Below are 27,362 nucleotides of genomic sequence, written 5' to 3' on the forward strand. Positions count from 1 at the left end.
TCCTCTGCGTTCTTTCCGAGGGAGGGACAGTTTTGCCCTTGTTCCGCGGGGACACCTCGGGCTTGTGATCTGAAGGCGCAGGGTTCCAGGAACACCTGTTAAGGGTTTTGCTGCTCCCGTCCCCCAGGCACTGGACTTGTGTTTACCACAGTTCCTGTGCCGGTGCTGTGTGGCAGGGCATGCTGGCTGTTTGTCCTTGGGATCCAGCTTCTGCGAGGAGTTGATTCTCCTCCTTCGTTTTTACACAAGGAAACTCCTAGCCCAGAGTGGGATTCTGCCCCTCCACCCCAAGTGTGGAACCTCTCTGCAGCCCACACCCGCAAGCCTGAGGTGTCTGTCGCTGTTCACATAGCCAGGGACCACAGCTCCCTCCCTGCATCGGGGGTTCGCCACTGCCCTGCACTTTTCTCTGCAGATTAGATGAACTCCTAAGTGGAGTGAATAGCAGCTGCAGGGAGTGGTGGCGACGAGCGATGGGGCGCTACGCTGCATAGAGTGCAACCAAGGTTGGAGGACACTAATCTCCAGTCTCTGGCTACCGGGAACTTATCTGCCTCACTCCCTTGCCTCCGCAGTTCCCCTACCTGTGTCCTTTCCTTCCAGGGCGGCGTTTCTCTCCACCTCTAAATCTCCGATCCTCCTCCCTCCCCACCCACTCCTACCGGGGGCTCTGAGCTGTGCAGTGCGGGGTCCCTGATCGAGTGGCTTTAGAGGTCCACAGAGAAGCAGAGCAGGGACAGCATTGCAGCTGTTCCGCTTTGCCGCTCCTGCTTCTGCTCTCACTTGCTGGCTCACACCAAATCGGACCTGCTTTGGGTGCCTCCCAGGACTGTCTCCGGACTGGCTGTTTAGATAATCCTTTGCTTGCAAATTCCTGGATTCCTCATCTGAGAAGGAACGCAAGAGTCAATACAGTAAGTAAGTTCAAACTCCAGTTCTCCCTCTGAGATCATGAATAGCCCTAGAGGAGCCCTGGGTCCTGTCAGGGGTAAGAGGGCATGGGGATCTGTTCCAAAGGAGAGCGGAAGGGGAGCCGCCCACCCCTCCAGGCGTTAAGTGGAACACTGGAACTAGGTGGGCTAGTACCACTTCGCTTTTCTTCTTTTGCTGGACTTTTTCTTTTTCGCTGAAGGTTATAGACTGTTCCTTGATGGAGCGCTACAGTATGAGACAGTAAGATATGACTTTGCCCCCTCTTTAAAACTCAAGCACTTTCTGAAGTGCAAGATCATGTAGGATTTTCTAAGGCTGTTCAAAAATAGAGATTTATTTAGGCTTCCATTCATTTCCCCAAGATGGGGTCACCTACTAGTAGAAGTCTGTGGTTGTGTGGCATGGTGGTGGTGGTGGTGGGGGGCAGTAATATTTAAGTGCCATTCTTAGTAGAGACTAGTCATTAAAATCTCAGTGTCATTTAAGAGACTACACTACTGTCAAAGACAGGAAGCACAAATACAGGAAAGAGAAGCATTCGCTGACTTTTCAGATGATCCATCCATCTCTACTTAGGCAAACAATCATGCCCTGTATGTTGCATTGTTAAAGACCGCATCTCCCCTCACAGAAGATCCAACAGGTGCAGGCAACTATAGTTTGTAGCATGGAACTTGGGGTTTTTCCCTGGGAAAACAATACTGGAAGGAGGGCTAGACAGGGATGTCACACTTTGCCCACCTGCAGTGACTCTATCTCAGAAATAACTTGCAATTCCAGAGATTTCAGCATGTAGTGAAAGCAGGAGAAGCTTTCTGGCTTATTAAAGAAAGCACCTAGAGCGTCAGAAGGAAAAAATAAATAAATAAAACAAACCATCATTTCCCTTTCTACACTGAGTGCTTCTGTAACAAACTCAGTAAAGGGACACCTGTTCAAGAGAACAGCGCTATTCAGAGTTTTGAATTTCTTGAATAACCTGAATGTCTCATTTTGCCTTGTTTCAAGGAAAGGCTCTCCCCCTTGCCTCTTTCTGGCTTGACTGGGGGCCTCTGGAGTGTCACGTGTGGCAGGGTCTACCCTCACGTTCTCTTTCACTCTCCTACTTTTCCAGAAGTGCTGGTGTGAAGGAAATATTCTGTGTCCCAGGTAGTGCTTTGCCCAGCCCAGGGCTAGTACTGTGCCTGCGTGCAGCTCAGAGTGTTCACAGGGTAATAGCTTGCAGATCGATAGCCATTCCTGCAGAGGAGCTGTAAGACTCCAGTGAAAGGACTTCAGAGGGAAGAAAATGTGATTGAAAAGAAAAAAAAAGGAAATAGCCAATAAATCAAATGTGTTTCTCTTCCCAGTGCCCTTAAATCTGTGCTTACACTCAGTTCGTGGGTGCAACTTTTGCAAGTCTGCTCAACTCCGGTTGACGTGGATGGTCTGAGTAACTGCTCCATGAAGTCAGTCTCTTAGCCTAGGGAAAATGGGACAGCCAATCAAAGGGGCCAGGGTTCAAATGCCATGTTTTCATAATGGGCAGTGGGGCTGGCATCCCTGGAACGTTCTGTTTGAAATCTGTATTGACTTGTATAAAATGGACCAGTATAGCAACAAAGGAAAACACACAGAAAGTTCCCAGGCCCTAGAAGTGTGTGTGTGTGTGTGTGTGTGTGTGTGTGTGTAGCGCAGGGGTGGGGGGAGATATGAGCATGTGAGAAAAAGAATTCTATGTGGAGCATACTGACAGGCAATTTCAGAGGTTGTAATCAGAAACTGAATTAATAGGGTCTTAGGGCAAACTTCTTGAGGAAGCAAGTAGCAAGTACCAGACTAAGAACAAGCAAACAAACCCGAGGCTGCTATGGCAAGGCAATGAATCCTTTGTGTTTTTACATTTAGTAAAGAAGGGAACTGAAATTATACTTTGTATTTAAAAGGTGGCAGTTGTTGTTAGTAAAATTGTATTCTCTTTAGCTTTGTATTGGTTTTGTCCAATAATTGAGTAGCTTTACTGTACCAGATGGTGCACTGTGAGATTAAACAATACGTCTTTAGAGATGGCTGTCCTAGGTCGGTAAACTGGAACAGTCACACTGTGGGCAGTGATTAAAGGGAGCATGAACCTTCTGAATGACCAGGAGAATGGCAGAGTCCTCAGTTCACCGCATGGGGAAGCCTGAGGTGTTCTCAAATTGGTAGCCATTCAGTATGACAGAGCAGCAGATGTGTATTGGGATGTCAAGGGAGAATCAGGACAGAGTGTCTGCAGGGATGTCGGCAAGCCTTGAGTGCCATAGTAAGGAGCTGAGGTTTATTTTAGTGAGAAAGCAAATTAAGATGTGTTTTGAGCATATCATGTACTGAAAAATTCCATTCAGGGCTGTAGATACGAAGGAGTCCATGAACAGAGATGGTTATATAAGAGGTGGGGGGATAAAGACTGAAAGTTAGGCCAATTTGAGATGACAAGAATAATACCTTGCTACCACCTTAAACCTAAGGGACATAGAAAAGAGGCAGTGTGACCTAGACCTGCAAAACACCTCCATCCACCGGAAACCATCACAAGGGGTCTACCCTGTGGTAATCAAGGCCACAGAAGAGCTGCCGAGGCTACCTAGGGTACAGAGAGAGGAAGGAGAAGCCTTGGGTTCTTCCTTCCTTCTGCTTTCTCTCCATGCAGCTTTCTTTTTAAAATTATTTATACATGCATAGTGTGTGTGTATGTGTGTAGCTTTATGTGTACACGTGTGCATGCATGTTCGTATGTATAAGTGTGTGTGAGTATGGGCATGGTGTATGTGTGTATGTGTGCAGGTGTGGTGTATGTATGTATGTATGTGTAGGGCATATATGATATGTACTTAGGATATGTATGTATGTATGCTTGCATGTATGTGTGTATGCGTAGGGTATATATGAATGTGTATAGGGCATATATGGTGTGTAATTAGGGTATCTACGTATGTATGTATGCATACATCCATGTGTGCAAGTGCAGGTATGACATAGCATACATACAGGGGTGAGGACACAACTTCAGGCCAAGGTTTTTACTCATCACCTTGATTCTTTTTGAGACAGGGTCTCTACATCCACCAGGATGCCTGACCCATAAGCTTCTAAGAGTTCTCCTGTCTGTCAGGGGAGCTGCATTATAGCTGTGCACTAAGCTTCCAGCTGTACATGGGCTCTTTTCATATCTCCCCACTTGCAGGGCAAGCTCTTTATTCACTGAGCCAGCTCTCCGCATGCCTCCTGCTTTGTAATCCCCTCCCAGTGCCTTCCATTGATTCAACCCAACCAGGATCCTGATTAAGTGGGAGCCTGAAAGTGAGGGAGGGTCCTATGCAGCTCAGTGGTTCAGAGTAGGACAGAGGCAGGAAAGGTGGGAACTGGAGCAGGGGCAATGGGGCCAGCCAGCATTGGTTGTGAGCTCAGTAAGTGTGATTCATCTACCAATGGTAGTAGATGCTCTTATGGCTGATTAAAAAGATCATTAAAAGATCTCATGAATTAACTGCAGAAGTCTTTTGTGAGTGTATTCACTAGGTATCATCACTAGTTTATTGAATCTAGGTGTTTTTATACACTTAAAAGGAAATTCATAGTCAAAGCAAATGTATTATTTTAAGCACTCTAGAAGAGGTATTACCTTATGTCTTAACACTCAGCAGGAGTCTCCCTTCAGGATACAGATTTACAAAGGCTTGTTGAATGTGTGTCCCAGTAAATGTTACAGTACCACCATGGTGAATTGCCCATGGCTTTGTCTGTTAGGCTAATGAGCTGACAAATGAAAGCAGCAGAAAAAGTAGAGGAAGGAAAATTAGAAATAAGATGTATGGCTTTAAGGATAACGATGATTAGAAACTGAGCCAAACAAAATCAGTGCAGTATTAATGATGATAAGAGACAGGAGGGAGAGAGAAAGGCAGCCTAGTTGGGGGATCTGTTTTCTTTTAGCCTTTATATGTTATTGCATCATATCATATTAGGAAACTTTAACATCAGTTTCCCTAAATATTTCTGAAAACTTCATCATTTCTAAGAGAAAACTGGTTCTTACATATTTTATATCACCTAATTTTTCTCAGAATTTTTATTGAATGAATTATTTATTTACTTTACATCTGGATCACAATGTCCTCTCCCTCCTCTTCTCTCCTCCCAGTCCCCCTCTCTCACCTCATCCCCCATCCATCTCCTCTCCCCAGAAAAGAGAAGGCCTCCCATGGACATCAACCAGCCCAGGCATATCTAGTCTCTGCAAGACTAGGTGCATCCTTGTCAACTGAGGCTGCACAAGGCAGTCCAGTTATAGGAAAGGGAACCAAAGGCAGGCAATGTAGTCAGGGACAGTCCCTGTTCCTGTTTTAGGAATCTTATATGAAGACCCAGCCTCACAGCTGTTACATAAGTGCAAGGGCCTAGGTCTGCCCCATGAGTGTTCTCTAGGAGGCAATTTAGTCTCTCTGAGCCCCCAGGCGCCTAGGTTAGCTGTCCTTGAGCCCCTGGTTCCCTGACTGATCCCTCCCCACCCTTCCTCAGGATTCCCCATGCTGCATTCAATACTTGGTTGTAGGTCTGTGCGTCAGCTTCCAACAGTTGCTGTGCGAAGCCCCTCTGACTACATTTATGCTAGACTGCTGTCTGCAACTATAGAAGAATATTATCAATAGTGTCGGTGTCAATCCTCAGGCGCCATCCACATTGTTTTTTGAGACAGGCCTTCTCACTGGTCTGGAAGTCACCAACTAGAATGGCCTTTCTAACCAATAAACCTCACCAATACAACTTTCTCCACATTCTGCGTGTGACTGTGCGTGGTGTGTGTGTGCGTGGTGTGTGTGTGTGTGTGTTTATGCATATGGTATGTGTGAGTGGGTGTGATTGTACATTTATGTGTGTATAGGGCTGTATGTATATATGTTTGTGAGTGTGTGTGGGCCAGTCATTGTTTGCCTCTTCCCAGAAATTCTGCTCCATCACTCACCCCTGCAAAGGCAGGGACCTTGTAAACATAGGAGGGCTCAAGGAAACAAGAAAACCTCGAATGCTTATCTCTTTTTTAAGCTTTAAGGGCTTTACTTTATTGGGTGCAGAAGATCACATGGGCAGGGGAATTCAGTAGTGTATGGTAGAAGAGAAAGGTGCCCAAACTTCTCCATTTAGAATTTTGGGGGTAAATTTAAACTTGGGCATATCTTTAATGTAGTACCTTTGTAGTATTCTGTTCTATGTTGTGTGTGGAGTTACTTTCAAACCATTAAACAAAGCAACACCTCCGCACAAGGTTCCATTTTTAACATCAGCTGGCCTAGCAAAAAATCAAAAGAACAGTGTGCTTGTCATGCTAGCATTCACACACACACTCACACACATATACACACACTCACAAATATACACACACCCACACAAACACACACACTCACAAGCATATATACATACAACCCTGCACACACACATATACAATCTCACCCACTCACACATACCATACACATAAACACACATACACACACACACACACACACACACCAGAGAGAGAGAGAGACAGAGACAGAGACAGAGACAGAGACAGAGACAGAGACAGAGAGACAGACAGAGACAGAGAGAGAGAGAGAGAGGCTTATGTGCACAAGAAGTGAAAGGAAAAAGGGCTGTGTGAGAATCCAGCTGTTTTGCCTTATTTTAATCTCCCAAAGATCAGGTGCTCAGCACATGCAGATGTCTGTCCCTTTGTTATATTTTAGGCTGCTGTATACTTACACATTTTAAACAATTAAGTGGGTGACACTTTCCAAGTTAATTTGTTGACTTCATAGCAATTACAAAATTGATAAACTTTATTGCATTCATTTTGCATTAAAATGGAATTTATTTGATCTCATTCATTGTGGAACTGTTTCTCTCTAACAGGAAAGTGTGTTTTTGTCATGATCATAGATATTTTGAATTCCTGAGTTCATCCATCCCCAGTTGTTAATAGACTTATGTAAAGGATTTGCTTCATCAAGCTTTTACAAGATCTACAGTGTGATGAATCAGAACACAGCTATCCAGGAGAGCTCACTCTAAACTAAATCAATCCCTTTAGAATGGTTCTGTTTCACTAACTTTTTTTTATGTCATTTTTATTATAGATTCTTGTGCTATTTACAGGCCAAGTGAAAGCGAACTGGTTCTGAAGATGGGCCCGGTAGGTGCAGAGGCAGATGAGAATCAAACTGTAGAAGTGAAGGTGGAGCCCTATGGGCCAGGGCACACTACTCCTAGAGGTGAGTTGCCTCCTGATCCGGAGCCGGAGCTCATAGACAGCACCAAACTGGTCGAGGTGCAGGTGGTCCTCATATTGGCCTATTGCTCCATCATCTTGCTAGGGGTAGTTGGCAACTCCCTGGTAATCCATGTGGTGATCAAATTCAAGAGCATGCGCACAGTAACCAACTTTTTTATTGCCAACCTGGCTGTGGCGGATCTTTTAGTGAACACACTGTGCCTGCCATTCACTCTTACCTATACCTTGATGGGAGAGTGGAAAATGGGTCCGGTCTTGTGCCATTTGGTGCCCTATGCCCAGGGTCTGGCAGTACAAGTGTCCACAATAACTTTGACAGTCATTGCTCTGGACCGCCATCGTTGCATTGTCTACCACCTGGAGAGCAAGATCTCCAAGCGAATCAGCTTCCTGATCATTGGTCTAGCCTGGGGCATCAGCGCTCTGCTGGCAAGTCCACTGGCCATCTTCCGGGAGTATTCCCTGATTGAGATCATTCCTGACTTTGAGATTGTGGCCTGTACCGAGAAGTGGCCTGGGGAAGAGAAGAGTGTGTATGGTACAGTCTACAGCCTTTCCACCCTGCTCATCCTCTATGTTTTGCCTCTGGGCATCATATCTTTCTCCTACACCCGTATCTGGAGTAAGCTGAGGAACCACGTCAGTCCTGGAGCTGCAAGTGACCATTACCATCAGCGAAGGCACAAAATGACCAAAATGCTGGTGTGCGTGGTAGTGGTGTTTGCAGTCAGCTGGCTGCCCCTCCATGCCTTCCAACTCGCTGTGGACATCGACAACCACGTCCTGGACCTGAAGGAGTACAAACTCATCTTCACTGTGTTCCACATTATCGCCATGTGCTCCACCTTTGCCAACCCCCTTCTCTATGGTTGGATGAATAGCAACTACAGAAAAGCTTTCCTCTCGGCCTTCCGCTGTGAGCAGAGGTTGGATGCCATTCACTCGGAGGTGTCCATGACCTTCAAGGCTAAAAAGAACCTGGAAGTCAAAAAGAACAATGGTCCCACTGACTCTTTTTCGGAGGCTACCAATGTGTAAGGACGCAGGTGTGAAAGCAAATGGGTGAATTGTAACCAGCGCTGCCAACCTGGTTAGGGAAGGTTTTCTGGCCAGTGCATGCAGACCTCCCATTGTATTGACTCAAAAGTAACAGAACAGAAGCCCCAGCAGTATTATTTCTGGAAAACTGGCTGGCAGAAGGAGGTAAAAATAAACAGATTGCCATGGCACAACGTTCTGATTACCGATGCTTGGATTGTAGGTTGAATTATGAGTAGAGGATGGAAGGAAAACAGAGCAAGGAGTTGGCACCAGCATGGTTAAAAGAGAGAAGTGTTATCTCTGAGAGCACAGTAGGATCTGCATCAGGCATGCTGTGGACTCCATGGGCTCCCTCATCACTTGATGAAAAGCTGCTAAACAACTCAGATTTCCCTAGGGAGCTACAGGCTCTCTGTTAGGGTGTTTTGGTTTTATTGTCTTTCCTAAGATGAAACCCAAATGAGAATGCTATAGGTAAACATGGCTTGCTACCTGAGGTGGTGACTTCAAGATAACGTCAAGAGAATAAACACATTTGCTATACGAGTAATGTTTTGGCACTGATGGGAGAGATCCTTATATACTCAGTGAGCAATTAGTTGTTGTTCAAATCAAATGCACTACTGTTGAAAGTTTGTTTTTTAATTCAGAATCAAAATCTGAAATTATCATACTGAAAAGGAATGAAAATGATTGCTTTATTTCTTGTTTTAGCCATTCTTGCTTTAGGTAGAGACTGTTTAGATGACAAGCAAGCAACTCAGCTCTTCTGTTTCTTGCTAATTGCTAAAGCCTTTTGGAACCATACAACTTGTGTTACCATTCCTGCATGAGAACGAACAAAGTTCACACTAAAAGTTAAATCAGACTAATACATAATTTTGTAACAATTTGAGTTTAGTTGTACAAAATTGACCCCCTCCACCACAGCTCTAACATGTTTACAGACACTGTAGAATTATCTTCTTTGGAGTGCATCCTCAATAGACCAATTTAAGTTAAGTAAAAATAGAATTTCACTAAAGTGAACCCATTTGGTAAGAAATCTCCAAAACTGAGTTTATTCCACTTTGCAAATTTTGCTTTTATCCACAAATTTCACATAAATGTTCTCTTTTTTAAATGACTATATTTTTGACTATATACGAAACAAAAGCATATCTATAAATAGGGAAGCATTAGAAAATTTTATTTAATAGTTTTATGAATATAGCTTTTATTTCAAAGGTACCCAGCCAAAGATAATTAAAACTCTATTTTGTTCATACAGAAAAGTAAGAAAAATGAGATGTTAAAATTGCACTTCTCTGGATGCTGTCGTTTCAGTGTAGGCATATTTTTTGTAAGTATGGCAGAATCTGTAAGTATATTCCTCACAATTTAGAAATATTTGATGTAGTCTAATATTTCATTATGATATTAATTTTCTCTATATATTTAAATCTCAGACTCTGGCTGTTATTAAATTCCTTTCAGTGTTGAAATAAAAGATTGGTCTCAAAGTGAATTGTTCTTCTAGAGTACTGAAAAGGAATAAAACACCAGAAGAAAAAATAAATATAAGGTGGAATGGGAAGTCCACCTTATACACTGCTGTCTGAAGTGAATCGTTGAACTATAAAATGCAGTCTTTTCTGTTGGACTCTGCATAGTCATCTGAAGATAAGCTTTTAACTTTTTATGTGTAAGATACTTTGCTTAAGATCTTAGTAGAAGGTTGTTGTGAAGTCTTTATGCCCCTTGCAGATTTCCTATCCTGTACAAAACCTGTCTGTTACTGTGACTCTGGCTGTGATGGTAAATTATTGGAATCCAATTAGTGATTCAATTAACATATTTGTGATTGAGTTCATATGTCAACTCAGTATTAAAGCGTCTTTTATGTGCTGGTTTTAATGTCAAAATAAAAAGAATTTGAGGAATTGTGTAGAGTTTCCATGTAGCCTTCCCTCTGTCCTTTGGCTGAAACTGAGTCCCTCTCTATGTTGTGAGCACCCTTTTCACAGGGCACAGGGACCTAGGAGTGCTCTGTGAGAACGCATTAGTCTTCATTTTCTGGCCAGATCTTTCTCCTGAACATCAAGCCTGTATCTTCATCAATTGGTGAAACATGTCTGTATTGGCCCCATCAACACATACACAGTGTGCCCCAAGCAGAACCTGCCAGGTAAGTACAAATGTCCCCAAACCACTTCTAGCTTGTCAGCAATCTACTGTACACTATTTCCCAACACTTTACTCTCTGAGCCAGCCCCTATATTTCTTTTCTATATATCCATACTTAGTCAATTCCTGCATTTTAATATGACTCCTAGCTGTCTCTTGAATCAATTCACTTTTCTCATCCCCATCATACATGCTATGGCTATTTCCTAGGCCCTTATTCACTCTTATTAGGTTATTAGTCGACTCCTATTTGTTCTCTTTGAATCTTGTCATTTTCACATACAATCCAATATTTATCTACTAACCAAAGAAGTTAAAAAAAAAACCTAAGGTTTTATTAAGTCATTTTTTTCTGATTAAAATCTTCAGTTATATCCTCATAAGTCTCATTTTAAGCGTTTCACATCTTATTGAGGATAATTTGAATGACTTGAAAGGTTGTTAAACATCTGTGTTAAGATTCTCTAGAGCATAGAACCAGTAGAAGCCATATATAATTGTAAGAGGGGATTTATTAGATTACTTCACATGATCAGAGGCTGGACAACCTTGTGATGATCATCTGCAGAGAGGAGATCAAGGGAAGCCAGTAACTGCTTGGTTCGAAAAGTTGAAATCTCTGGGACAGGGGTATGGATGCTGCTGCCCCAGTGTGAATCTGATGGCCTGCAAGCTCCCTGGAGAGTCCCTGATATTAGGCAATACTGAATGGCTGATGAAGCTGGAGTCTCAAGTTCCTGGGTGATAACTGCAGCTGTAGATGGACTCACCAAGGAAAACTGAATCTTTTATATACTGGCCACCGGCTTTCTCTTCCATTTTTATTTCCTCTGAGCCTCTGATCACTTGGGTGGTGCTGCTCACATTCAAGGCAAGTCTCCCCTGAGTTAATCCTCTCTGAAAAATATTCTCCCAGACACAAAGACTTCCCAGGTACCTCTCAATCTCATCCAGCAGTGTTTGCAGGACCTGATTGTGTCTGTCTGTTTGACCTTACCCAAATTCTTTTCGTCCAGCTGCTAGAGTTTAAGGACTCTGAAGAGGTGTTGTCTTAATCATGTAGAATTGCAGTACTTGTAGTTCCTGTCATCAAATTGATATTCAATAAATATTAATGAGATTCATCAAGGAAACTGGAAGGGTTTTTTTTTTTTTGAGATAAGATCTTTCTCCTGTAGCCAGGCTGGCCTTGGGTTTAATAAGGAGCTGAGAATGACCTTGAACTCTTGACCTTCTTGAACTCTTTTACCCCCTAACTGCTCAGTTACATCAATGTTCCACTGGGTGATGCTTGAAAGTCAATTTTTGGAGTAAATATTAAAGCTAGATCTATGAAGTAATAAACCATAACTTTGACCATTTGGCCATACTTCATCTAGAAAAACAGAGTTTCCAGAAGTCTAAGAATGATGATTCCTTATACAGGGCAGCATCAGGGTTTGCTGTTTGCTTGCATTGTCTTATTTAATTGATATATTAATGTTTTTAAAACTGTGCATTAAGTCTAGTACATTTCACATGCTAGGCAAGTGCAATTTTCTTTCAAAGCCACTATACTTCTGCATTGGCATACTTAGACAAGACTATGTTGGAAAATGTGCTGGAAAAATGAATAATAGAATGAAGAATAAGCTTGCCATCTCTTACAGTAATATCGACCTGCTCATAAGAGCTATGGGACACTTGGCTTTCACTGGCTAAGAGCCTCCATAAATATCAGGGAGCAGCAGATAACAGAGGAAGAACACCTATTCCTGAGGGAGTTGAACATAGAAGAGATAATACTTGATGCCCACCTCACTAGATCTGGCAGGACTGTGCACACAGGAGAATTAAGAAAGAAATTAACTCAGTATGGACCTCTGGACTGATGTTGGGCTTTAGTGGCTTTTCTGAACACCATGATGGGATACAATTTTCATGAGCTAGGAAGGGATTAGAAGAAGACAAAGCAGACAGAAGATCTGTCCAAATCCATGGAAAGAAAACATAGCATGACTTGTGTCAGCTTGGACTTCCTAAGGGGGATACAGATGTGTATGTATGTTTTAGGACAGAAAGCCAAGCACTATACTGCCGAGCTTCTAAAAGGCTTTAAAGCTCAAACATAATAAATGTTCATAAATGATTAAGAATACAATGAAAACCATAAACATTGTATTAGGGCTTGGGAGTTATTCTGGACACTCGGTGTACATCTTTGTCTTGCCAGAAGGCATACTGTAGATGGAGATTGACTGCCAATATGGCCATGCTTGCTTGATACCACAGCAAGGACCACAGTGCTGGCCAAGAGTGTATGAGATCTATCTAGCCCCAGAGGCAGGCTCAGTAGGCTACAATGGGCCTGAGGAAGGACAAGAATGACTAGCAGACTCTGATGGGACAACTGGCTGGGTAGATGCACAGTGGCTCCATGGTAGCAGCAGGAATTCAGCATGAGAAAGGGCAAATGGCACACACACACACATACACACACACACACACACACACATACACACACACACACACACACACACACACACACACAAGTCTATGAATTATGGAGGACTGGCTAGGGTAGTTTCTCCCATTAGTGCTATTGAATCTCAATATTACTCCTCTTGTGTATGTATGGGTAGAGGGTGGTATGTACTTGTATATGTTTGTCCAGCTATATAGAACATGTATATATGGGAACATGTATTTATATTCATGTAGAAGAGAAAAGTCAACTTTGGGTGTCTTTCTTCAAGAGCCATATACCTTTCCTTTTGAGACAAGGTCTCTCACTGAGATCTGCAGTTTATCAAATGGGTAAGGCTGGATAACCAGCAAACCTTAGAAATCCTTTGATATCTGCCTCATCAGCTCTGGTATTAAAGTCTCAAGCTTCAACACACAGCTTTTTAACATGGGCTTTTGGGAATTGATCTCAGATCCTCATGCTTGTCCTTTGCTAACTTTGTCATCTCCCCGTATCTCAATTACTGCTTTGCTTTTTCTTAATAGATTATTATTTTGTTTGTATGTTTGCAAATTTGTACATTTATTATGTGCATTGGTGGTGCTTTGAAGTCCAAAAGAAGGTTGGGTGATATGAACCTGGGACCAGAGTTATAGATGATTGTCAATAATTAATGTGGATGTTATCATTTGAACCTGGGTCCTGCACAAGAGCAGAAAGTGTTCTTAACCATTAAACCATCTTGCTTTCGTCTAAAATGATTGATAAGTGATCTTTCCATACAATAACAAAACTTGCAAACATTTCTTTATCTAAAAGTCCAGTTGGTATTTATGTAAGATGGATGATAGATGCCATCAGGGATCCTGCTCCCTGTGCTGAAATGTTTCATTATATAATGCTAATATTTGAGTGTCTTACAGATATTTTTAAGTCTCTTAAATAACACTACACAGCACAGTTAAGAGTCTGAACGAAAAAGAGGAAATAAAAGAGTTTCAGTGAGAGATTCTATATGAGTGGAAAAAGACTTTGCTGTTGAGTGAAAATCCTAGGGGCAAGGGTGGGAAACCCCTTTGTGCATTGTTAGCAGGAAGGCTTTTGAGATACCTCAAATCATACAGACTATTGACAACACTATCATTTACATGCCTGAAACAAAGAGCAAGCCTTATTACTAAAGAGATATTAGTACATACATATCATGCACAAAGAAATTGGGCTAAGGCTCAACTTGAGGATTTCTCCCTGATGGATATGTTTCATGGTGCTAAGAGGCACTATTCTTTCTGATGGGGAATAGTTGTCATAGACAATTATTATAAGTTACGGATCATGTGTAACATATAGCCAGAATGCCAGGTAAGAGATGTCTACTAGTAAAATAGTGACACAACTGTTGCAGACACAACTGATTAATTTCTGCTTGGCTCACTCTACAGTAGGGAGCTTATATCAGATACTCTTATCCAAACAAAAGCCAATGACTATGGAGGTCGTAAGCCCTAGTGGAAAAAACAGAAATACTGAAGGAAAGCTAGAGTATTGTTTGTATAGATGTTTCCCATGAAACATCTCTTCCCGGGAGTAGTTTTATCAGACTCAGAAATTAATTAAAATATACAAGGCCCAGGAAGCAAATAAAACCTATAGGGCTCAGGAAGCTCCTGAAAGTTACAAGATTCACAAGATCCTTCCATTAGGTGATGCAAATATCTTAGTTTTAGGTTTCTCTTGCTGGGATAAAGACCATGATTAAAAGCAACTTGGGGGTGGGGGAGAGTTTCTTTTATCTTATACCTCATAGTCCATCGTGAAGAAAAGGCTGAGCAGGAACTCAAAGCAGGAACCTGGAGAAGGAATTGAAGCAGACAGTGTAGAACAACGCTGCTCACTAGCTTGCCCTACATGACTGCTTAGCCTGATTTTTTTTTATATCACACGGGACCATTGCCCTCAGTGCGTTGGGCCCTCTCAAGTCAATCATTCATCAAGAAAATGACTACAAACTTGCATACAGGTGATCTGATGATAGAGGCATTTTCTTAATTGAGATTCCTCTCCCCAGATAACTTTAACTTGGCTTAAATTGACAAGCAAACAAACAACAGGATAAAGAGCAATAACAATTGCTGAGGAGAGAAGACTATTTTACTGCCTGAGCTGCCCAAAGCTCCGTGATTCAGTTTTCAGGGCACCATGCTGGTACAGGGTTTTCAGTGATGTGAGCATCTTTACATCATCCACTCTCCAGTAAGTATCTCCATCCATGCTTCTGTGAGTAACCCCAATCAAGCTTGTTCCCTAAGCCAGGCTTGGGTAGAACTGGTCCTTTGGTCTGTTGTTAGTGCCCCGTCTGAGCTGTAAAGGTGCTTTTTGGGTTTTTTTGGTTTTTTTGTTTTTTTTTATGTCTCCTAAGGAAAAGTCAGACAATATACACAAAGGTGGGAATTTGATTAAACAAATGATGAATAAAAGTCGATTTGGAGGAATTATAAGTGTGAATAATTGGACTCTCTAGACCCCCCAAGTCCTCAGGGCATTGGAGGACTTCATAGCACTGGAAGCTAAAAGGCTGTGGCTGGAGAGGTGGCTCAGAGATTAACAGCACTGACTGCTCTTCCAGAGGTCCTGAGTTCAATTCCCAGCAACCACATGGTGGCTCACAGCCATCTGTAATGGGATCAGATGCCCTTTTCTGGTATGTCTGACGACAGCTAAAATGTTTTCATATACACCAAATAAATAGATAATTATTTTAAAAAGAAAATATAAGAATCCAGAGGTTAAAACAATTCACACTGCTATCTGTAATTCTAATTCTATCCTGTCAGTATAAGAATATGTCAATGAATAGATGTGTAAAAGACCCACTCCAGAATCTGATCCTTTGTAATTAAAGCATTGGCATATTTCAACACTTCATCAAATCATTTGCAAAACACCATGTAGCTTCTTACAATACAGGAGAGTGCTCTGTTATCTTCATAAAACTAAGTAAAAATAATATACTAATCACTATTTTCTTTAGTCTTTGACTTCTTATAGAAAGTAGTATAAATTATATAAGAATAAGGAATTACATATGTACATCTACACACATATTCCAAAATGTGCTCTGTCACCCAGTACCACAGTATATCTATACATGGAGCATTCAGCATGTAAAGGTAGGAACAAATCTTTTCCAAATGACGCCCACCCCCATCATTGTCCCTAAAGAAGTCTATAGTCTGTGCATTGGTGCAATGTGAGAGAAGAGACTATACTTTGGAATATGAACAAAATAATCTGACTATGTAGAGTTTAAAATTGTTTCTTGGTGAGGATAACCTATTTAATCCACCAGTTGGTAATTCAAGGTGACAGCTAGCTATCAAGCTGGTACTTCTAGATAGGAATAACTCATATTTATTACTAGAATAAGCTATGACTTCACCCTGAGGACATGTCTGATCTGGAGGGGGGGCACCTACTATTCAATCAATCATTTCTGTTCTGCAGTCTAATGTAGGAAGGAGTAGAAACAAAAGACATATGTAAGGACATTCTTACAGCCATAAATGCTAAAAATATGATGTATATTAAAATGGAATCAGATGCCATCCGTTAAAACAATCTGCAGTGGTATCTGGATGCCAAGGGACCTGAGTAGATGTAGAAGCGTAACAATAAGAGGCAGACGAGCAGAGATATGTAATTTTAAACTCATGATAACAGAAGGGGAACTTTGCCACTGACAGGGGTTTCTACCATTTGGTCCAGAAAGTATAACTTACTAGAGATAAAAATTCCTCCTTGCAAAGACAACCCTGTTTTAAAAAATCACCTCAGTAGTTTCGCCACCGAAAGCATCACAGATGGACGAATGATGAAGTTATTGCTTGTAATCCCAGAAGTTCCATGAGACTTAAAAAAATCTGGTTTGCCACTAAGATAAATAATTTGTATTTATTTTCTGGTATCTTGCTTTGCAATCCAAACTTATTTATACGGATACCTATAAGTACTCTTGTGAAGATAAGTTATAATTGTTACAATATTGCAAGCCCAGGTAAATAATTACAGCCCTAAATGTACTTGGCACACATACATTATTTTCTTAAAGGGTATATCTCTGAGAGTCAATTTTCCAGTGTGCATCTTAAGGAAATAAAATAACTCCTTAGTTAGCTTTCTCTTGCTGTAATAAAACACCATGACTAAAGAAACGTCTGGTACTACTCAGCTATTAAAAGAATGAATTTATGAAATTCCTAGACAAATGGATGGACCTGGAGGGCATCATCCTGAGTGAGGTAACCCAATCACAAAAGAACTCACACAATATGTACTCACTGATAAGTGGATATTAGCCCAGAAACTTAGAATACCCAAGATATAAGATACAATTTGCTAAACGCATGAAACTCAAGAAGAACGAAGACCAAAGTGTGGACACTTTGCCCCTTCTTAGAATTGGGAACAAAACACCCATGGAAGGAGTTACAGAGACAAAGTTTGGAGCTGAGATGAAAGGATGGACCATCTAGAGACTGCCATATCCGGGGATCCATCCCATAATCAGCTTCCAAACGCTGACACCATTGCATACACTAGCAAGATTTTGCTGAAAGGACCCAGATATAGCTGTCTCTTGTGAGACTATGCCAAGGCCTAACAAACACAGAAGTGGATGCTCACAGTCAGCTATTGGATGGATCACAAGGCCCCCAATGGAGGAACTAGAGAAAGTAACCAAGGAGCTAAAGGGATCTGCAACCTTATAGGTGGAACAACAATATGAACTAACCAGTACCCCCCGGAGCTTGTGTCTCTAGCTGCAAAAGTATCAGAAGATGGCCTAGTCAGCCATCAGTGGAAAGAGAGGCCCATTGGTCGTGCAAACTTTATATGCCTCAGTACAGGGGAACGCCAGGGCCAAGGAGTGGGAGTGGGTGGTTAGGGGAGTGAGTGGGGGAGCGTGTGTGGGACGCTTTTGGGATAGCATTGGAAATGTAAATGAAATAAATACCTAATTTTAAAAAAAAGAAATGTCTGGAGAAAAGGGCTTATTTCATTTTACAGTTTGTGGTCTCTCATCCAGGGAACCTAAGGAAGGACCCTGGAGGCAGGAACTGAAGCAGAGGTCATGATGATTGCTACTTAATTACATGGCTTGTCCTCATGGTTTGCTCAGCTGACTTTCCTGTGCAACTGGGATCCACCTGCCCAAGTATAGTATGACCCACTGTGGGTTAAGCCCTCCCACATCAATCATTGATCGAGATAGTACCCCACAGTTATGCTTTCATACTAATCTTTTATTTTTATTTAAAAAATTTTTTAATTTAATCTTTTTTTTTACACTCCAGATTTTATTCCCCTCCCAGTCCACTCTTTGACTGTTTCACATCCCATACCTCCCCCCACCATCTCCACGAGGATGTCCACACCACACCAAACCTCCCCACTCCCTTGAGACTCCAGTCTCTTGAGGGTTAGGTGCATCTTCTCTGACTGAGTACAAACTCTGCAGTCCTCTGCCTTGCATGTGTTGGGGGCCTCATATCAGCTGGTGTTTGCTGCCTGGTTGGTGGCCCAGTGTCCAAGGGATCTCAGGGGTCCAGATTAGTTGAGACTGCTGGTCTTCCTACAGGGTCACCCTCCTCCTCAATTTCTTCCAGCTTTTCTCTAATTCAACCACAGGGGTCAGCAGCTTCTGTCCATTGGTTGGGTATAAATATCTGCATCTGACTCTTTCAGCTGCCTGTTGGGTCTTTTGGAGGGCAGTCATGATAGGCCCCTTTTTGTGAGTACACCATCGACTCAGTAGTAGCATCAGGTCTTGGGGCTTCCCCTTGAGCTGGATCTCAATTTGGGCCTGTCTTTGGGCCTCCTGTTCCTCAGGCTTTTCTCCATTTTTGTCCTTGAAGTTCTTTCAGACAGGAACAATTATGGGTCAGAGTTTTGGGCTGTGGGACGACAACTTCATTTCTTACTTGATGTTCTGTTTTTCTCCTGGAGGTGGGCTCTACAAGTTCCCTCTTTCCACTGTAGGGCATTTCATCTAAGATCCCTCCTTTGAGTCCAGAGACTCTCTCACCTTTCAGGTCTCTGGTATATAGGGGAGGGGGATGGAGGGACGGACCTGGGTGGGAAAGGGGACAGAGAGGGGAAGAGGGGAACCTGATCAGGTATTGGATGGAGGGAACAGGACTGAAGCTCTGAGGGCCAGCAGAAAGAATGGCAGCAGGCAACCTCAGGAGGTAGGAGGTGGTGGTGGTGGTGGGAACCCTCTAGAATGTACCAGCTAATCTTAAGGAGACATTTTTCTCAATTAAGAATTCCTTTCTTCCCATATATGTCTAGACTTGTGTCAAGTTGACAAAAGCCAACCCGGACAGTGAGTATGTGATGAAAAATATTTCTACACAAAACTTAAGCATATTCTTTAAGCAACTTTACTACTGGTAATTGTTATTTATGCTGTTACCATTTGCTGCCATTTGGATGTGTTTCCTCCAAGCTTCAGGTGTTAAAATTTAATGGCCAGTGTGATAACATGAAAGGGTAGTGTCTTAGGGTTTCTATTCCTACACAAAACACCATAACCAAGAAGCAAGTTGGGGAGGAACCAGTTTCTTTAGATTACACTTCCACATTGCTGTTCTTCACTAAAGGAAGTCAGAATGAGAATTCAAGCAGGTCAGGAAGCAGGATCTGATACAGAGGCCATGGAGGGATGTTACTTACTGGCCTGCTTCCCCTGGCTTGCTCAGCTTACTTTCTTATATAACCCAAGACTACAAGCCCAGGGATGGCACCACCCATAATGGCCCTCCCTACTTGATCACTAATTGAGGAAATGCTTTACATCTGGATCTCATGGAAGCATTCCCTCCTCTCCTCAAGGGAGGCTCCTTTCTCTGTGTTAACTCCAGTTTGTGTCAACTTGACACACAAAACCAGCCAGTACAGGTGGGAAGGCCACAAGGGCTTCTGCTATTATGAAAGAAGCTTCATGCAATAGCATTTGTCTTACTGTCCTTCTATCTCTACCATGTGAGGACCCAGTGTTCTTCCTCCTTTGCAAAAGTGGCATTAAGTTGCCATGTTACATCCAGCCTCTCTAGAACAAGGCCTGCTGGTCTTTTGCTCTTGACTGTTTCAATCTGCAGACTTATGGCAAATACCTTTTTTTTTTCTATACAAATTTTACAGACTTAAGTAGGGATAGCAGAACATACCTGTAATTTCATCATTCAGGAGGCAGAAACTGCTTCAAGTTTAAGGTCAGCTTGTCCTACATGGAAGAACTCTGTGTCAAAAAAAAATCAAAACAACAGTAAATCCTCGTCTGGTATTTTGATAGAGCAGCAACAGACATTCTCATTGAATACACTTTGTCTATAAGCATATTCCTTTTTAGCTGTGCCTTGTGTTGTGGAGACAGGGTCTCAGGCCACATTAGTGTATTCCTAAGGGTAATTATGAGACTGAAACAAAATTGTACAAGGCTTCTTGAAAACTCGTGGCTTTAAACAAATAAATATTTCTAACCCATGAAGCCTAAATTGATGTTGGGGGGCTCAGATAGTTAAGTCTAAGGTAGCTGTCTCAAAAACGGCATATATTATATGGGTCACAATCTGAATATGAACTGGTTCATACCAAAAAGAGGTGAGAAGCAAAGGCAGGACTGGAGTAATGCACATCAGCGAGGGTATCTAATGCTGACTCAGGTGGAGCTCAAACCAGGCAGGTTCAGTGTTCCTATGACAACAATGTCACACTTTCTAGTTGCCACCTCACAAAACGTTCTCAAAACTCTCCACAATAGAGCACTTGAATGCCACTATTGATATTTACAGCCTGAACATTGTCATTTCAAATAAATAATTAACTAATGAATCAATTAACCTTATATCACTATTTTCATTTCTTCTTCTTTTTTATTAGATACGTTCTTTTTTTTTTAATACTTTATTTTTTTTAATTAGGTAATTTCCTCAATTACATTTCCAATGCTATCCAAAAAGTCCCCAATACACTCCCCCCCCCCAGTCCCCCACCCACCCCTTGGCCCTGGCATTTCCCTGTACTGGGGCATATAAAGTTGGCAAGTCCAATGGGCCTCTCTTTCCAGTGATGGCCTACTAGGCCATCTTTTGATACAAATGCAGCTAGAGACAAGAGCTCTGGGGTACTGGTTAGTTCATAATAATGATCCACCTATGGGGATGCAGTTCCCTTTAGCTCCTTGGGTACTTTCTCTAGCTCCTCCATTGGGGGCCCTGTGATCCATCCAATAGCTGACTGTGAGTATCCACTTCTGTGTTTGCTAGGCCCCGGCATTGTCTCACAAGAGACAGCTATATCTGGGTCCTTTAGCAAAATCTTGCTAGTGTATGCAATGGTGTCAGCGTTTGGAAGCTGATTATGGGATGGATCCCTGGATATGGCAGTCTTTAGATGGTCCATCCTTTCTTCACAGCTCCAAACTTTATCTCTGTAACTCTTTCGATGGGTGTTTTGTTCCCAATTCCAAGAAGGGGAGCAGTGTCCACACTTTGGTCTTCATTCTTCTTGAGTTTCATGCGTTTAACAAATTGTATCTTATATCTTGGGTATCCTAAGTTTTGGGGCTAATATCCACTTATCAGTGAGTACATATTGTGTGAGTTCCTTTGTGAATATGTTACCTCACTCAGAATGATGCCCTCCAGATCCATCCATTTGGCTAGGAATTTCATAAATTCATTCTTTTTAATAGCTGAGTAGTACTCCATTGTGTAAATTTACCACATTTTCTGTATCCATTCCTCTGTTGAGGGGCATCTGGGTTCTTTCCAGCTTCTGGCTATTATAAATAAGGCTGCTATGAACATAGTGGAGCATGTGCCCTTCTTACCGGTTGGAACATCTTCAGGATATATGCCCAGGAGAGGTATTGCTGGATCCTCTGGTAGTATTATGTCCAATTTTCCGAGGAACCGCCAAACTGATTTCCAGAGTGGTTGTACCAGCTTGCAATCCCACCAACAATGAAGGAGTGTTCCTCTTTCTCCACATCCTTGCCAGCATCTGCTGTCACCTGAATTTTTGATCTTAGCCATTCTGACTGGTGTGAGGTGGAATCTCAGGGTTGTTTTGATTTGCATTTCCCTGATGATTAAGGATGTTGAACAGTTTTTCAGGTGCTTCTCTGCCATTCGGTATTCCTCAGGTGAGAATTCTTTGTTCAGTTCTGAGCCCCATTTTTTAACGGGGTTATTTGATTTTCTGGAGTCCACCTTCTTGAGTTCCTTATATATATTGGATATTAGTCCCCTATCTGATTTAGGATAGGTAAAGATCCTTTCCCAATCTGTTGGTGGTCTTTTTGTCTTATTGACGGTGTCTTTTGCCTTGCAGAAACTTTGCAACTTTATGAGGTCCCATTTATCGATTCTCAATCTTAGAGCGCAAGCCTTTGCTATTTTATTCAGGAATTTTTCCCCTGTACCCATATCTTCGAGGCTTTTCCTTACTTTCTCCTCTATAAGTTTCAGTGTCTCTGGTTTTATGTGGAGTTCCTTAATCCACTTAGATTTGACCTTGGTACAAGGAGATAGGAATGGATCAATTCCCATTCTTCTACATGATAACCGCCAGTCGTGCCAGCACCATTTGTTGAAAATGCTGTCTTTTTTCCACTGGATGGTTTTTGCTCCCTTGTCAAAGATCAAGTGACCATAGGTATGTGGGTTGATCTCAGGGTCTTCAATTCTGTTCCATTGGTCTACTTGTCTGTTGTTATACCAGTATCATGCAGTTTTTATCACAATTGCTCTGTAGTACAGCTTTAGGTCAGGCATGGTGATTCCTCCAGAGGTTCTTTTATCCTTGAGAAGAGTTTTTGCTATCCTAGGTTTTTTGTTGTTCCAGATGAATTTGCAGATTGCCCTTTCCAATTCATTGAAAAATTGAGTTGAAATTTTGATGGGGATTGCATTGAATCTGTAGATTGCTTTTGGCAAGATAGCCATTTTTACAATGTTGATCCTGCCAATCCATGAGCATGGGAGGTTTTTCCATCTTCTGAGATCTTCTTTAATTTCTTTCTTCAGGGACTTGAAGTTCTTGTCAAATAGATCTTTCACTTCCTTAGTTAGAGTCACACCAAGGTATTTTATATTGTTTTTGACTATTGAGAAGGGTGTTGTTTCCCTAATTTCCTTCTCTGCTTGTTTATCCTTTGTGTACAGAAAGGCCATTGACTTGCTTGAGTTAATCTTATATCCAGCTACTTCACCGAAGCTATTTATCAGGCTTAGGAGTTCTCTGGTGGAATTTTTAGGGTCACTTATGTATACTATCATATCATCTGCAAAAAGGGATATTTTGACTTCTTCTTTTCTGATTTGTATCCCCTTGATCTCCTTTTGTTGTCTAATTGCTCTGGCTAGGACTTCAAGTACAATGTTGAATAGGTAGGGAGAGAGTGGGCAGCCTTGTCTAGTCCCTGATTTTAGTGGGATTGCTTCCAGCTTCTCCCCATTTACTTTGATGTGGCTACTGGTTTGCTGTATATTGCTTTTATCATGGTTAGGTATGGGCCTTGAATTCCTGATCTTTCCAAGACTTTTATCATGAATGGGTGTTGGATTTTGTCAAATGCTTTTTCAGCATCTAACGAGATGATCATGTGGTTTTTGTCTTTGAGTTTGTTTATATAATGGATTACATTGATGGATTTTCATATATTGAACCATCCTTGCATCCCTGGGATGAATCCTACTTGGTCAGGATGGATGATTGTTTTGATGTGTTCTTGAATTCCGTTAGCGAGAACTTTATTGATGATTTTTGCATCAATATTCATAAGGGAAATTGGTCTGAAGTTCTCTATTTTTGTTGGGTCTTTATGTGGTTTAGGTATCAGAGTAATTGTGGCTTCATAGAATGAGTTGGGTAGAGTACCTTCTGATTATATTTTGTGGAATAGTTTGTGAAGAACTGGGATTAGTTCTTCTTTTAAGGTTTGATAGAACTCTGCACTAAACCCATCTGGTCCTGGGCTTTTCTTGGTTGGGAGACTATTAATGACTGCTTCTAATTCTTTAGGGGATATGGGACTGTTTAGATCATTAACCTGATCTTGATTTAATTTTGGTACCTGGTATCTGTCTAGAAACTTGTCCATTTCATCCTGGTTCTCCAGTTTTGATGAGTATAGTCTTTTGTAGAATGATCTGATGGTGTTTTGGATTTCTTCAGGGTCTGTTGTTATGTCTCCCTTTTCATTTCTGATTTTCTTAATTAGAGTACTTTCCCTATGCCTCTACTGAGTCTGGCTAAGGGTTTATCTATCTTGTTGATTTTCTCAAAGAACCAGCTCCTCAATTGGTTGATTCTTTGAATTGTTCTTCTTGTTTCCACTTGGTTGATTTCACCCCTGAGTTTGATTATTTCTTGCCGTCTACTCCTCTTGGGTGAATTTGCTTCCTTTCGTTCTAGAGCTTTTAGGTGTGTTGTCAAGCTGCTAATGTGTGCTCTCTCTATTTTCTTTTTGGAGGCACTCAGAGCTATGAGTTTTCCTCTTAGAAATGCTTTCAGTGTGTCCCATAAGTTGGGGTATGTTGTGGCTTCATTTTCATTAAACTCCAGAAAGTCCTTAATTTCTTTCTTTATTCCTTCCTTGACCAAGGTATCATTGAGAAGAGTGTTGTTTAGTTTCCATGTGTGTGTTGGCTTTCTATTATTTATTTTGTTATTGAAGATCAGTCTTAGTCCATGGTGATCTGATAGGGTGCATGGGACAATTTCAATATTTTTGTATATATTGAGGCTTGTTTTGTGACCAATTATGTGGTCAATTTTGGAGAAGGTACCGTGAGGTGCTGAGAAGAAGGTATATCCTTTCGTTTTAGGATAAAATGTTCTATAGATATCTGTCAGATCAATTTGTTTCATAACCTCTGTTAGTTTCACTGTGTCCCTCTTTAATTTCTGTTTCCATGATCTGTCCATTGGTGAAAGTGGTGTGTTGAAGTCTCCCACTATTATTGTGTGAGGTGCAATGTGTGCTTTGAGCTTTACTAAAGTATCTTTAATGAATGAGGCTGCCCTTGTATTTGGCGCATAGATATTCAGAATTGATAGTTCCTCTTGGAGGATTTTACCTTTGATGAGAATGAAGTGCCCTTCCTTGTCTTTTTTGATGACTTTGGGTTGGAAGTCAATCTTATCAGATATTATAATGGCTACTCCAGCTTGTTTCTTCCTACCATTTGTTTGGAAAATTGTTTTCCAGCCTTTCATTCTGAGGTAGTGTCTATCTTTTTCTCTGAGATGAGTTTCCTGTAAGCAGCAAAATGTTGGGTCCTGTTTCTGTAGCCAGACTGTTAGTCTATGTCTTTTTATTGGGGAGTTGAGTCCATTGATATTAAGAGATATTAGGGAGAAGTAATTGTTGCTTCCTTTTATTTTTGTTGTTAGAGTTGGTGTTCTGTTTTTGTGGCTGTCTTCTTTTAGGTTTGTTGAGGGATTACCTTCTTGCTTTTTCTATGACGTGGTTATTGGTTTTTTTCTGTTATTATCCTTTGAAGTGCTGGATTCGTGGAAAGATAATGTGTGAATTTGGTTTTATCGTGGAATACTTTGGTTTCTCCATCTATGGTAATTGAGAGTTTGGCTGGGTATAGTAGCCTGGGCTGGAAATTGTGTTCTCTTAGTTTCTGTATAACATCTGTCCAGGCCCTTCTGGCTTTCATAGTCTCTGGTGAAAAATCCGGTGTAATTCTGATAGGCTTGCCTTTATATGTTACTTGACCTTTTTCCCTTACTGCTTTTAGTATTCTATCTTTATTTAGTTCATTTGTTGTTCTGATTATTATGTGTCGGAAGGAATTTCTTTTCTGGTCCAGTCTATTTGGAGTTCTGTAAGCTTCTTGTATGTTCATGGGCATCTCTTTCTTTAGGTTTGGGAAGTTTTCTTCTATAATTTTGTTGAATATATTTGCTGGTCCTTTGAGTTGAAAATCTTCATTCTCATCTACTCCTATTATCCGTAGGTTTGGTCTTCTCATTTTGTCCCGGAATTCCTGGATATTTTGAGTTAGGATCTTTTTGGATTTTGCATTTTCTTTGATTGTCGTGCCTATGTTCTCTATGGAGTCTTCTGCACCTGAGATTCTCTTTTCCATCTCTTGTATTCTGTTGCTGATGCTCGTATCTATGGTTCCAGATTTCTTTCCTAGTGTTTCTATCTCCAGTGTTGCCTCAATTTGGGTTTTCTTCATTGTTTCTACTTCCCTTTTTAGGTCTTGGATGGTTTTATTCAATTCCATCACCTGTTTGGTCTGGTTTTCCTGCAATTCTTTAATAGATTTTTGTGCTTCCTCTTTAATGTCTTCTACCTGTTTAGCAGTGTTCTTTTGTATTTCTTTAAGTGTGTTATTAAAGTCCTTCTTGATGTCCTCTACCATCATCATGAGATATGCTTTTAGAACCGGGTCTAGCTTTTCCGGTGTGTTGGGGTGCCCTGGACTGGGCGAAGTTGGAGTGCTGGGTTCTGATGATGGTGAGTGGTCTTGGTTTCTGTTAGTAAGATTATTACGTTTACCTTTCGCCATCTGGTAATCTCTGGGATTAGTTGTTATTGTTGTCACTGTTTAAAGATTGGAGCAGACTCTGTGTTCCACTCACCAGAAGTCTCAAAATCCTGTGGAGGGTGTTGTGGGTAGCTGGTGGGTGTCAGCAGACCCTGTGCTCTAGCTACCCTGGTGCTGGTCCAGCTGGAAGAGGCTTGTGGTCCTACTCGGGCTGGTTTTCTGCTTCCCTAACTAATGCAGTCTCAGGTCCTGCGTGCAATTGGATTGGGGCAGAAGCTGTGTTCCACTCATCAGAAGTCTTAAGATCCTGTGGCGGGTGTTGTGGGTAGCTGGTGAGTGTCAGCAGACCCTGCGCCCTAGCTACCCAGGTGCTGTTCAGACGGGAAGAGGCTTGTGGCCCTCTAGATACGTTCTTTTTGTACATTTCAATTGTTATCCCCTTTCCTGATTTCCCCTCTGAAAACCCCCTATTCCATCTCTCCTCCCCCTGCTTTGATGAGAGTGTTCCCCCACCCATTTACCCACTCCTGCTTCCTTGTCCTGGCATTCCCCTATACTGGGGTATTGAGCTTTCACAGGATCAAGGACCTCTCCTCCCATTGATGACCCACAAGACCATTCTCAACTACATATGATGCTGAAGCCATGAGTCACTCCATGTGTACTCTTTGGCTGGTGGTTTAGTCCCTGGGAGCTCTGAGGGTATCGGCTAGTTCATATTGTTGTTCCTCCTATGAGAATGCAAATCCCTTTAGCTCCTTCAGTCCTTTCTCTAACTCCTCCATTGGAGACCCCGTGCTCAACCCAATGGTTGGCTGTGAGCATCTGCCACTGTATTTGTCAGGCTCCAGCAGAGCCTCTCAGGAGACATCAGGCTCCTGTCAGCAAGCACTTCTTCACATCCACAACAGTG

General features: G+C 41.8%; 1 protein-coding gene across 1 annotated transcript; it reads left to right on the forward strand.

Annotated features, from left to right (window-relative positions):
- The first annotated feature begins 467 nt into the window (after positions 1 to 467).
- Positions 468 to 10,131, forward strand: Npy2r (neuropeptide Y receptor Y2). The gene is made up of 2 exons (XM_021158818.3): positions 468 to 914; positions 7,065 to 10,131. Exon 2 carries the CDS (start codon positions 7,112 to 7,114, stop codon positions 8,255 to 8,257), a length of 1,146 nt encoding a protein of 381 aa, XP_021014477.1. The 5' UTR covers positions 468 to 914; positions 7,065 to 7,111; the 3' UTR covers positions 8,258 to 10,131.
- The last annotated feature ends 17,231 nt before the right edge of the window (positions 10,132 to 27,362 follow it).

Source organism: Mus caroli, unplaced genomic scaffold (genome assembly GCF_978045245.1).
Source record: "Mus caroli unplaced genomic scaffold, Mus_caroli_1 scaffold_3, whole genome shotgun sequence".
NCBI classification, from domain to species: Eukaryota; Metazoa; Chordata; class Mammalia; order Rodentia; family Muridae; genus Mus; species Mus caroli.